The sequence below is a fragment of the Nelumbo nucifera genome, chromosome 5, assembly GCF_055504915.1.
Source record: "Nelumbo nucifera cultivar China Antique chromosome 5, China Antique-T2T, whole genome shotgun sequence".
Taxonomy (NCBI): Eukaryota; Viridiplantae; Streptophyta; class Magnoliopsida; order Proteales; family Nelumbonaceae; genus Nelumbo; species Nelumbo nucifera.
In genome coordinates, this window is record NC_142653.1 from 12,158,360 (window position 1) to 12,171,086 (window position 12,727).

Below are 12,727 nucleotides of genomic sequence, written 5' to 3' on the forward strand. Positions count from 1 at the left end.
TTTAGCTGTTTTAGCTGTTCACCAATGATAAGGTTTCACAGCAATATTTAAATACATGGTGCCCGCATGAATTTTTTACAATGGGGCCCATGAATTTATTATTGGCGTAGAACCTCATCATTGGTTCTGATCCACAGCCTGCTGAACAGCTAAAGCATTGAGCTCGCTTGTGATAACAATAAGATTAACTTAAAAATTAATAAAATATGTTTCCCGGCCCTTTCAATGATGATGAAAATGATGAATTCTATCTTTATTCACCCATTGTCATTCAAGTACAGATAAAAAACATGTTAGGCTATAAGTTGATCACTGAATGCCAGTACAGAAATTTCATCTGTCTTTCTGAATGGAAACTTTCTACTTTTCTTAGTATCTTGATTCTTTCTTACTCATTTTGTAAATATCTGGAATTCTTTTTCATTTGTGCGTCCATCAAAGGAAGACTGCTTTAGATGTGAACATCTTTCTTTATTTTAAGGGTAAATTGCTGAAACCTCTCCTTTACTTTATTTTAAGGGTAATTTGTGTGTCCACAATTGCTGTTCAGCACCCTACTTTATGCTAATAGCACTGTTCTCCCCTAAACTTTATAAAATTGTTGCATCTACCCCCTCCATTAACTCAACATTAGAATGCTAATCTAAATTGCTGATGTCAACATCTCAAGAATTTTAAATGTCAAGACTGTCCTTAGATGAAAACATGTGGTTTTACACTAACCAAAATACCCTTAAAAGATCATTTCTATCCTGCTTGAACAGTTGGTTAGAACCCACCTCACCCACTCCACCACACTCAATATTTTTCTCAAAACACAAAACAAATAAATGTAGGAGATGCAAAAATTGATAAAAATTTTACTAACAAAAATGACAAATTTTCAAAAATAACATAAAAAAATGATACGTTTTTCTAAAAAATATAGTTCAACCAAAAAATCATAATTTTAGAAAAAAATACATAAAATGATAAAAACTTCACATATATATATATATATATATAAAGTAAAGAGGCAAAAATTGTAGAAAACAAATAAAATTATAAAAAATAAAAATATATATATATATATTTCAATAAAAAGTAGAAAATGTAAAAATACATAAAATTCATAAAAAAATCAATAAAAAATGTAGATGCAACAATGCCAGAAATTTCAGGGGAGGACAGTTCTATTAGCATAAAGCTAACAGGGTATAAACCACAATCGTCAGAAATTACAGGGGAGGTTTAATTAACATTAATGATCTGTTAGGAAAGAGTACAAATACAAATATGTAGAGTGGAAAACCTTGTATTTTGTATTTTTTTGTATGTATTTATACTGTACATATTTGTATTTGTACTCCTTCTGAACTGAGCCTAAACAATTAGCCACAACTCCAAATCTTATAACATCAATTATGACATACCACCTCAGCACAAGTCATGTTTAGGAGGATGACATTGAGTAGAGTTCTTAACCATATAAGGTGACAAATGATAAGGATGGCTGATCAAACATTGAATTATTCTAGACAGAAAAAGAAAATAGCATTGCTTTTAGGGCTCATCAACAGAGAGGATTTCAGATTCCATCATGGTCTTCCACTGAAAGATTCTCCAAAGTGGGTATTATGGGCCTGGTCTCAATCACTCTGATAGATAAAAAGTTAAACTCTAGGGCTAACTATTCTTGACCTTGATACTTTTGGGGTGAGGCTCATGCACTTCACTACCATCCGCACATAGGGCTCACGTTTAATTACCTGAAGGGTCAAGATATGCCAAGATTTGTATGGTTTGGGGTGTTAGAAAACAAGGAGGATGATGGAAGTATTCTTCTTTGATCACCAGACGAATCCCCTAAGCTCGACGATCAAGGTTGGAGGTCTAAAAGAGAAATTTCAAGAATTAATTAAGTTTAATAAGGATGTCCATGCTTTATCTAATCAAATCGTTTGAAAAGTTCAAATCTTCTAGTTGAATTGAGTTTTTACTTTTTAGGGTTGCCATCCATCCAAATTGACTAGAACTACAATCAGAGATAACTAATAGTCATATTTGACAGTCTCTGCTCGAAAATGTTCCCTTGGGCAACAATTAGACCTCTATATGTTTCTCTTTCTTAATTTGAATGAAGGCGGTTTGCTAGGCTGCATTTCAACGAGAATGGAAAATATTTATCCAGGAAAATTGAAGTGAATAAGTTTAGACAACAGAGGTCAACCTACAAATGGTAGTTTGATTGCATTGATCAGCTTCCTAGTTTCTCTGTTATCTGGGTTTATCTTATTGATTTGAACAAAAACAGGCCTAATAAAATGGCAAAATTATGGCTGAGGCATCGCCAATTGTAATTAATCCGGCAGGTTGGGCGCCCGACAATAACATCAATCTATTAGTCCTATTCCATTATTGGTTCCCAAACAATCTCTAGATATGTATTTAACTGGGAGATTAAGCTCTCAATTGTTAGATTCTTATTAATTCAACTATATATATCTAAGCCAGGTCACTTAATTAGTTCATCTGGACAGGGAAGTAAATGAATAGCTAATAAAACTTTTCTGTATGGTTCTAATGAATTAATTGTCTTACAAAATGTCTAATAAAGTATAAAAGTACTGAAACAAAATTATTCACCACAGTACAGTACAATCCAAGCTTGGGCTAAAAGTTCACAAATTAAGTCATATTATTTCCAAATTAAATTTGGTATTGGGCGATCTTGCTTCCCGAAGTCTTCTTTCTACTGAAAGTTGCTTTGCAAACCTAGAAACAAGAAACAACGTACATTATAACTTATAAACTGTAAATTAAAGAAATAACATTAATCAAAGTATAGTTAATGTATTATTAATTATCTATTAATTAATTAAGAAGTGATTATATGAATTATAAGCAGTTGGTCTTAAGTACTTCTTGAGAGCTTCTTCATTGGTTCCACCGTTAGTGATAGGTTCAAAGATACCCGTTTGCAAATTCACTCCAGAAACTGGTTTCTTCAACAATGCTTCTCCTGCTTTCACCAGATTGTCCAAGTTTTCTTTGGTGGCGATATCAACTGAAGATATCTCTCCGACCAATGTATCGTCCTGGTTTTTAGATAACCAAGAATATATGCATGAACAACTAAACTCAACTGTTATTCACATATCCATAATTATCAAAGAAGCTAGCTAGCGTGTCTCTGTATGTTGGTTAATTATTACCTGAATTCGGAGATAGCTACTTCCAGATTTTAGGGCTTGAAAGACCACAGCATTATGATAATCAACCATATCTCCACTCGCCTGAGTGAACACATCCACTAGTGGAGTTGAACCACCATTGACGAGCCACTGTATGATTCCCCACTTGGTTGCCATGTTAGCGTTGTATTTCTGTTCCATCTTTGCCGTGCCGGTTCCAATGGAGATGACTAGAAATCTACCATAATCCATGGGCTTAATTGGGAAGAAATCAGGATTTTCTTTGGTGATCTGCTTGGTCACTTCGCTAATTGCAACCAAGGCCTAGAATGATACGCCAAAAAATCAAAAATAAGAAAGAAGGATATATAATCTTAGCTGTGCTAGCTCGTGGTATTTGATTTTGTAAAAACTAATCAATTTATTTTGCTGTGTACCGGATTATTGGCAGTAACGCCACCATCAATAAGGTTGAATTCCCGCTCATTCCCATCTTGATCTTGGGTTTTAAAATAATAGGCCGGAAGGTAAGTCGGAGCTGCGGAAGTGCTAATGCAAATATCAGAGAGCCGAGCATCCATGGTCGAGCTTTTCTTCACCTGTAAAGATATAATTCTTGGATTTTAGTTTTGCAACTGTGGAGATGTATATATTCAGGTTCATCTAGTCTTTCTGAAAGCAAGTTAATATATAACTTCTATTTTAAACTCAGTCTTCATTGATTGCCATAGGCCTTGCGTTGCGGCCTGCATACAGTAGTTGAGTGGGTTTTTTGCCATTTGGAAGCTGGTTCGGCATGGTGGATCGAATAGGCGATCCAGATCGAGGATGGTTTGCATCGATCACAGACCCACAGAATTCCATTTTATATATGCCAGAAATACCAGAAATATGTATATACTTACAAGTATTTATGTATGCAAATACAAAATACAGAGAGAACTACAGAGAGAGAGAGAGAGAGAGAGTAACCTCATAGGAGGAGAAGATGGTGGGCTGTAGACGCTTTATATCAAAAGTGGGGATAACAATATTGGTCAAGGTTTGGTGCAACCGCGTTTCTCCGAGCTTCTTTTCTACGAGGCTGTGAAGATACTTCCCATCATATTTGGGTCCATTCATTAGCTTGATTAGATTTAAAGCCGATCCAAAAATACCACTGCAATTCACAGAAAAAAAAAAGGAAAAAATAAAGATAAAAAAGAGCATAAGATTGCTGCCGTGATTTTCTGCTTCAAGCAACACTATTCTTTAGCCAAACAAAATAATAATAAATCGTGTCCTATCCCATGCAAAGGATCCAAAACATCAAAATTTAGGAATGACCATTTTTCTCTTTCTTCTCTGAGTTTGCTCGTACCTGTTTGTTATACTGTTGTTCTTACCTTGTCTGTGGGAAAATTTTAGGGCAATCTTCAAGGTAGAAAGGAACGATGTCTTTAGCAGCAAACAGAGGACGATTGTTTTCATTTGGTGCAGTTAACATAGCTGTAACAAGACCACCTGTGCTTGTCCCTGCAATAACGTCGAAATAATCTGCAAGTCTCGCATCCTCACCGTCGAGTTTCTGAATCAAGATGACAATATGCATGCATCCTTCAAACTTTAGACCAACAATTTATACTGACCAAACATGTATATATAGATAAAGGTTTCATCATGGAACAAGGACTATTGCTCTGAGATATGCTTTAAATCATGGAAGTGATTAAATGAATAAACCATATACGTTGAGTTAGATCAATGAATTTGAAAATTAAATGGGTACACTAAAATTTTCATTAATAGATATATATATATATATAGTAGTCAGGCATGCATGTTAGTAAATTACTTAACCTGAAGTTGTGATTCAAGGAATGCGAGAATAGTTCCTGGGATAATCCCCCTTATTCCACCTCCGTCAATGCTGAGAATGGTGACTAGGTTTCCATAAGTCGGTGGCTGTATAGGAAGAAGGGATGATGTTCTTTCCATGGCGCTTGCAACTTATTGGTTTGAAGCAGGAAGGAAAAGGTAATAAGCAAAATTATTGTCTAAGCTAGATATAACAAGTAGTGATCGAATAACTGGATTTCCGCCACTATACATTGATGACAATTTTTGTTTGGTGAACAAAGTATTTATAGCCTTAAATTGAATCAGTCTATCTTAACAAAGCTGGTGTTTGGATGCAAAAACAGTGCTGCTAGCTAGATCAGCGCCACGTACGAAATCTGTTTTTTCAAATAACGCCTGATGTTTAGTTTTGCAGTTTTCCAAAAAAACGTTTTTTCAGACGTCCTGAAAAGTGAAAATCAGAAAAGGCGTGGTTTTTTACTGTTATAAACTTCTAATAACAGTATGCTAAGATGACATTGAAAAATGCTTATGCAGCAGCAAATGCAGCACCGTTTTCTCAAGAAACAACTCTCAGGAAACGGCATTGGTTCTAAACACCTTAAAACTTACGCATTATTTCCAAAACCTTATACAAGAAGCTACTGGAATGTATTGGTTTTGAATGAGAAAATCAGAACCTATGAAATGATATTACACCTTAAAGGCTCATATCCAGTTGACTTGGTATAGTGGTACTGATTCATTAATGATCTATAGTCCATACAATAAATAAACTAAAACAGTCATCGCCCGGGGAGGTTGCCGGCCGGAGGAAGGAATCGGAGTATATATTAATGTAAAATTTTGATTAATAATTCTTTTGATCATGTCAACCTGTGCCATGTATATATGTAGATCGAACTAGAAGTTGAGACGACCTGCCAAAACCAGAGATGATTTAAATGAGGTTACTCCACGTAAACTTGGTCCAATCCAATTAAGTGCTTTTGTTTCATTTCTAAACAAAAGATTTGAAAACGAAGGCAAACAAACATTGAAAGTGATCTTCATCCTTGTTGGCTCAAAAGTCAGAATTAACATTAATTTGATTCACCAGCAGGCCATTTGCTGTGGCCTTACTTTCCTTCTTCTTAACTTTTCTGGTCTTTTGTATCTACAACATTCATAAGATTGAAAAGTAATCTTCACATCTTACTGTTTGTAATTTCTTGGTCTGAGCGTTGAGCGTATAAATGAATTTGCCTTTCCAGGCTTCAAGAAAGCAAAAGTTAAAAATAAAATAAAAATCTTAATTACTTGAGACTATATTTTTTCAGACTTTTGAATGTCTCTCATCTATTTATAATCTTTAAGAGGTAGGTTTAACTCGTCCATCACGGATAAAAAAAAAAATCTCATTTGATTAATATATTAGAATAAAAAGGTTTTCATCTTAAATCATGTTTACCCAGTCAAGAGAAGTACTTCTTAATCTTTATTGATATTATCTTATATTTTTTTCTATGTTCTCTTGTAAGTAATAATAAGTTTGTAGGGTCATAAAATGATCAAGGCCTTTCTTTGTCAAACTGTGTTGCAACATTTCCATTAATTATTTGCTTTCGTTTCATAGTCCAAATTCTTGATTTAAGCCCCCTAGCTAATTCCTCAAATAAATAAATAAATAAATAAATGCATTTATGTATGTATGTATGCATGTGTGTGTATGTGACACACACACATCGGGTTACAGAATTTTGGAGTCCATTGACAGCCTACAGCACCTAGGTGATGAAGGAAACCTTCCTAGACCACTCGGGATTTCCTACTCACTTCTACCCGCCATGAATTGGAACCACACATCTCTATTATGAATTGTGAGATGTGTGGCTGCAATTCATGGTGGGTAGAGAGTGGGTAGGAAAAGTTAGTAGGAAATTTGGGCTCTTCCTAGACATGACAGATTACCATGAGTGTGAAGAAAATGAGTAATTGACTTCGGAGGGTGTTTTTTAGTGTGGCAGGGACCAATCCACACCAAACCACAGTTCACAATTATTCTGAATTATGGACAGAATGTGTGGATAGGACCAGTCCACACTCATAATGGTGTTGTGCAAGCATGGTGTTGACCAGTCTACACAACACTTTTTGATTCCATGTTTCTTATATAGAGTTTATGAAGAATCTACACAGTCGACCATAAATGTCTAAGTTTTACAATATATATGATAAACAAATTGGAAGAAAGACTTTAGCAACGGAATTATTTTTGAATTGGTCACGGGTATATGCCATGTTGTGTGTGTTGTTGAATTTCTCAACAATATATTTCCAACCATCATTGTTGAATGTTGAGGTTGGTCTATTATGAGGCTTCACTTGATCTACCATTAATTCAATGAATGTCCGTTCTTCGGCCTCACTCCATGTGGCCGACTCATGCACTACTTCAAACTGAGAGGCCATATATGTCTGTAGAATAGAATATGAATGGATTATGTGAAACAATCAAAATCTAATAAGTTTAAACAATTTCAAAGTACCCAACTATCTAATGTTTATAGTGGTTCCTATTTTTTTCTTTATAATAGTTCCTAATAACTAGACCACATGATATAAACAATCAAACAATATTCAACTTTATCTAATGATCCTAGCTAGGAGTTTGTAAGACAAGCATCTTGCAAAATAGCACACAAGCATCCTAGCTAGAAGTTTCCAAAAATAAGTGCAACCTTGACTTTTCAAGGTTGTGAACACAAGAAAGTGATATGAATCAACCATACAACATAAATAATCTATATGGTAAAAAATGCAATTAAATATCCAATTTTAGGATTGTTTTCTTGTTAGAAATTGATTAGTCCAATTTCTGGACTCAATCTCAAAGTACTCAAGATGTAGATACAAACTATAATGTTTGATAAAATGGGCACATTGACAGTGGGAAAACCTATGGTAGTTAATGCAATGCTCTTTTCAAATGTTCATATCTACGAGTTCTGTGGCATGGTTGCTGCTGATGCTGAGGTGAGAGTTGATATTTAACAACTAGTTTTGTTGGAATTGCTTTGCTCTATATTCTGGATTAAAAGTTATAGATTTGACTTTCCCAAAGATTTCTAAAAGTTCCATTGATAGGTAAATAGTGAGCAGCCTATAGCAAGGTTGTGATTGAATATACTAATAAGTTGCATAAGTATGGCTTTGCTATGGAACATGTGACAGAGCCCAAGGACTTGGAGGTGCATCCAGGGGCTGGGGTTAGTGGAAATGTTGGGGGAAAACTAGTGTTGGTTGGGAACAAGAGGTTCATGTAGGCCTACAATGTTCCACTGGCCCTGAGGTTAAAGATTAACAACTAGCTCGTACATGTGTACTAGTAGACATTGATGGGAGGATTGTTGGTGCTTTTGCCATAATAGTTCTTGCAAAACCAAAGGCAGAAGGTGTTGTATCATACCTATGAAACCAAAGGCAGATGGTGTTGTATCATACCTTCGGTTAATGAGGATCTCAAGTGTTATGGTGACTGTGGATAATTGGGCTACAACAACTGTCATTGCAAGGGAACTTGGAATTAGAAAAGTGTTTGCTAAAAATGGTTCACTAGAAAAGGCAGATAAGATCAAAAAATTACAGGTAGATACATCCAAATACTTGCTAGGTCGGTAATACTCTATATGAACTATAGAAGTCTGATGCAAAAACAATCATGTATTCATGTATAAGCTTTCATGTTTAAAGTGTCTCATTTATTGTTGATGTTATTGATTTTCTATCAAATAATCGTATCTGCCCCATAAACGTTGATATTGATTTTCTAGTTCATAGGAATAAATGGTTGTTTAAAGGCTTTGTTCAATTGATATTGTGTAGGGACAAGCTCACTTGCATGTTAGAAAACTATATATAAATTATACGTGCATCTCTAACAACCTTACATGCTTGGACTTAATTAAGCATAGACTGAGTGTGAAGTTCTAGTAATAATCAAACCAAAATTTTATTAAGAGGACTTGTTGGTTTATTGCTAACATCTTAAGATCCGTTTTGCCATTATGTCAAGGAGCAACATAGCACTGGGTCAAAAGAACAGGGGAGTGTCATGACACAAATGGATAATGAATCTATGTTTACAGAGATACAAGTGATTGAGAAAATGGATGGAAAGTCACAATCAAGGGATTTAACTGAAAAATCTAGAGGAACAAGAATCTGATGTGAAATAAACAAACACCAAGAAATATGAACAAGTCATTAAACAATAGAGATTATATATTGATCAAGCATTTATGCATTTTTTTCCAAATGAAAAAAAAAAAGGAGAAGATATTGCTTTCGAGTGACAGCATACACAGACATAGCATACACAAAGATAGCATAAACAAAAGGAGAAGAAGGTAAAAATGAATGAAAAAAAAAAAAAACAAGATCTGTTATAGCATCTACAAATAGGTATGACAACGAGTCTATTCGTTTCAACATTCAAATTAAAAAGAAAAACAAAGAAGAAGAAAAATCATGAGAGAGACGAAGAAAAATCAACGGATAATCTTCTTCTTTCCTTGTGGTAGAGCACAGCAACAAGGAGCTTCAACGAAGAGCACAGGGCATAGGTGGTGGAGAATAGCAACGGTAAAATGTTTAGGGTAAAAAAAGAAGCGTGTGATGCATATTATCAATAAAAAATTGCATAATAGCTGGGGACCGAATTCAACCACAATAAAAATGCGTTGACGAGTTACTGAGTCGTGGCCAGGGCCGGTCCATGATATATTGTGGACTGGTCCCATCCACACCAAACCAAACTCTGTGTTCAGCCCATGCCATGGGCTGAAACGGTCCATCCATGAGATGAATACAGTATCAAACACCACCTTCAATATTCTTTTGGCCAAAAAGATAGGCAGGAAATTGAATGGATTAACTTGTCATACAAAAGTAGCTCTCCGACAACCCAAGCAGTTGAAGTACAAATCTTCTGCCAACAAAACACCTTCCAACCCCATACCAACTTGATCTAACACCGCACATCTCACTATGAAAGTGGGACTCGCCATGTATGAGATGTACAATGAGAGATCATATTGGTAGAGGATTGGAACATGTTTTATTGGCAGGTGATCCGAATTCCAAGCATTTAGCTCCAATATCCTATTTATTTGGGGAGGGTGGGGGCCTAGAGTCTGATGAGAAAATTATGGTGGAATAAGATCTCCCTTCTTCAAATTTTCTTCAAAGCTCTTGATAATCAACCCCCGGTATTATGATACCGAAAAATCTTTAACTATGTTCGAATGGTATGCATTTCCTTATCAATTAATCGTCATGCTTTAATTAACATCTTTATGCGTATACAAAATCTGCATAGGCTTTACAAAATCTTAGAGAATAAGTTGTTTAATCTTTGTTTTGTACAGTGTATTATGTATATTAATCTTATTAATCTGAATAATTTCATGTATCAAGATTAGATGTTGTCAAATTGAACCTTTTATATTCCATCTTTGACTTTTTAGATATGGATATATAAGGATATGGCAGTCTTTTAGATTCCTCCTCTGTCAGCTTCGTTCGCAACCTGTGGCGGATTGGTGGTTTAGAGATGTGTTTGTTTTCTTCTGTTGGTGATTTGACCTCACCGTTTTCTCGTTTGCTGAAGATCTTTTGATCTTCCTTTATCCATCATCTTATTTTGTTCTTTTGAGAAATAGTTCATGGGTTTTCTGATTGGCTTCATTGGTCTTTTTTTGTATCAATTTCTTGATTGCATGAAATATGATGCTTATGAGTGACTTCAAAAAAAAAATTATTACAATCCTCTAAGCTTTCTGTTGTATATTAATTACTCTCTACTCTTTAGATGGATAGCTAATTAACACTATCCTCAAATGGTGGCATCCTTCATAGGTGGTTCTTTTTAATTAAGAGATTAATACACTACACAATGTCTTCGCTACCCTTGAACAATTATATAAGAACTTTGCCCACCACAAAAGGAAAAAAAAAAAAAAAACACAAGTACATAAGAACACAAAATACCAAAGAGGGTAGTCTAGTTGGGCAAAATTGTCTTTTCCAAATTTAAAATCAGAAAAAAAAAATCACATTGTATTAGGCTATAAGTTGATCACTGAATACAAGCACATAAGTTTCATTTATGCCCTTCTAAATGAAGACTTTCTACTTTTTTCAAATATATATATATATATCTTTTTTAAATAAAAAAGTAAAGTAATTGCATTAAAAAAAGAAAAGGGTACAAAAGGCCTAGTGTTAGAGACGAAAACCAGGTTCACCAAAAAGACCGAACACAGGCTAGCAACTAACATACCCACCAAACCATGATCTAGCACCCTCTGACCCCGAAGGACCAACGCCAAAAGACAGGCAACAGCCGGCTACTAAGCCCAACACTCCAAAAGGAAGCAATATAAAAGGCCGAGACCAGTGCCCAAAACTAAGGCCCAGGCCCAATAATTTTATTTTATTTATTTATTGGTTTTGTTGATTTTCTTTCTGTTTGGGCCTGGGATATGTCAGCCCAGATGTGTGATTGACTTTCATTGCCATCCACACATGGGGCCCACTTTTAAATTACCTGAAGAGTCAAAACACGCCAAGATTGTACTTTGGGGTGTTAGAAAATGAGGACGATGATGAAAGTATTCTCTATCTTCAGTCATTGGTGTTGGTGGATTACGGACTGGAAAAAAAAAAAGGAATAAGAACTAAGCTTAACAAGGTTGTCAATGCTTGATGTAATCGTAGGAAAATTGAAAAGTTGAAATCTTCTTGTTGAATTGAATTATTAAGCTTAGTTCCATCTAAGTTGACTGAAACTACTACAATCAGAGTTGATAGTCCTTTTTGACCATCTCCAGTCAAAAATGTGCCCTAGAGTTCAGTAACAATTAAACCTCTTCATGTTTTTCTTTCATTTCTCCTTTGTTTGGTTCATGATAAAAGACATCATAAGGCAACTATTTTCCAAGACTGAATTGAAAAGGTTTGGAGAGAATAGAAATCAACCTGCTAATAATGCTAGTTTGATTGCATCGAGCTTCCTAGGTTATATTTGGTATCATTGTCGTTTTTACCTACAACGTTTTAGGTTAGCTAATATAAATTTTAGGAGATTATTTTTTTCTACCACAAATTATTTGAATTATTAATACAATATTTGGTATTAGTATTATTTCTTTAGGAAAAATCAACTTTAGTATTTCTACTATAAATGTCAACACTCAATCCAATGTCTAAAACATTTCCAACAGAAGTAATTATCTGATGTGATGTAACAAATAAAACCATTTCTCAAAAATTTGTATTGATTGACTTAAAACATTGCAAATAGAAGTGGTGGCAATAATACCAAATGCAACCTTAGTTTCTCTACTATCTGGGCTCGTCTTACTAATTTGAACAAAATTTAAACCAGCCCAGCCCATAAACCCAGGTCCAATTTGCACCCCTACTACAAATGGGCCCAGACCAGAGCCAGCCCATATTCAGAGCCTATGCCCGAATAACCCCAAACACACCAAACCACAGAGCTCAGACAAACGCCAAGAACAACAAGAAACACAAACTAACTATATCAAGATGAATCAGACTAATCCCTATTGAAGCCCACCAGCAACTTAGATTTTCGGCTGCAGCTTGGAAGATGGTCTAGACTGTCAGAAAAGAAACCAGAAAATGAGATGTTTTAATATTTCATTTCC

At 35.0% G+C, this 12,727-nt stretch overlaps 1 protein-coding gene across 2 annotated transcripts; it reads right to left on the minus strand.

The window, feature by feature from the left end:
• Nucleotides 1-2,528: 2,528 nt before the first annotated feature.
• LOC104605794 (patatin-like protein 2) lies at nucleotides 2,529-5,273 on the minus strand. 2 transcript variants are annotated; one of them, XM_010270692.3, is made up of 7 exons: nucleotides 5,013-5,273; nucleotides 4,559-4,740; nucleotides 4,146-4,332; nucleotides 3,611-3,772; nucleotides 3,195-3,497; nucleotides 2,902-3,077; nucleotides 2,529-2,754 (listed from the first exon to the last, which is right to left on the minus strand). In XM_010270692.3, the coding sequence occupies exons 1-7, from the start codon at nucleotides 5,148-5,150 to the stop codon at nucleotides 2,673-2,675; spliced, it is 1,230 nt and encodes a 409-aa protein (XP_010268994.1). In that variant the 5' UTR covers nucleotides 5,151-5,273; the 3' UTR covers nucleotides 2,529-2,672. The 2 variants fall into 2 exon arrangements, with proteins under 2 accessions (XP_010268994.1, XP_010269002.1); XM_010270700.3 differs by lacking the exon at nucleotides 2,902-3,077.
• Between the last annotated feature and the right edge of the window lie 7,454 nt (nucleotides 5,274-12,727).

Coding starts and splice junctions, on each gene's coding strand:
- LOC104605794 (XM_010270692.3), bottom strand. CDS start 5,150: ATGGAAAGAACATCATCCCTTCTTCCTATACAGCCACCGACTTATGGA. Junction 3,078..3,194: donor GTAGCTATCTCCGAATTCAG/GTAATAATTAAC, acceptor TCTAAAAACCAG/GACGATACATTGGTCGGAGA. Junction 2,755..2,901: donor AATGAAGAAGCTCTCAAGAA/GTACTTAAGACC, acceptor TCTTGTTTCTAG/GTTTGCAAAGCAACTTTCAG.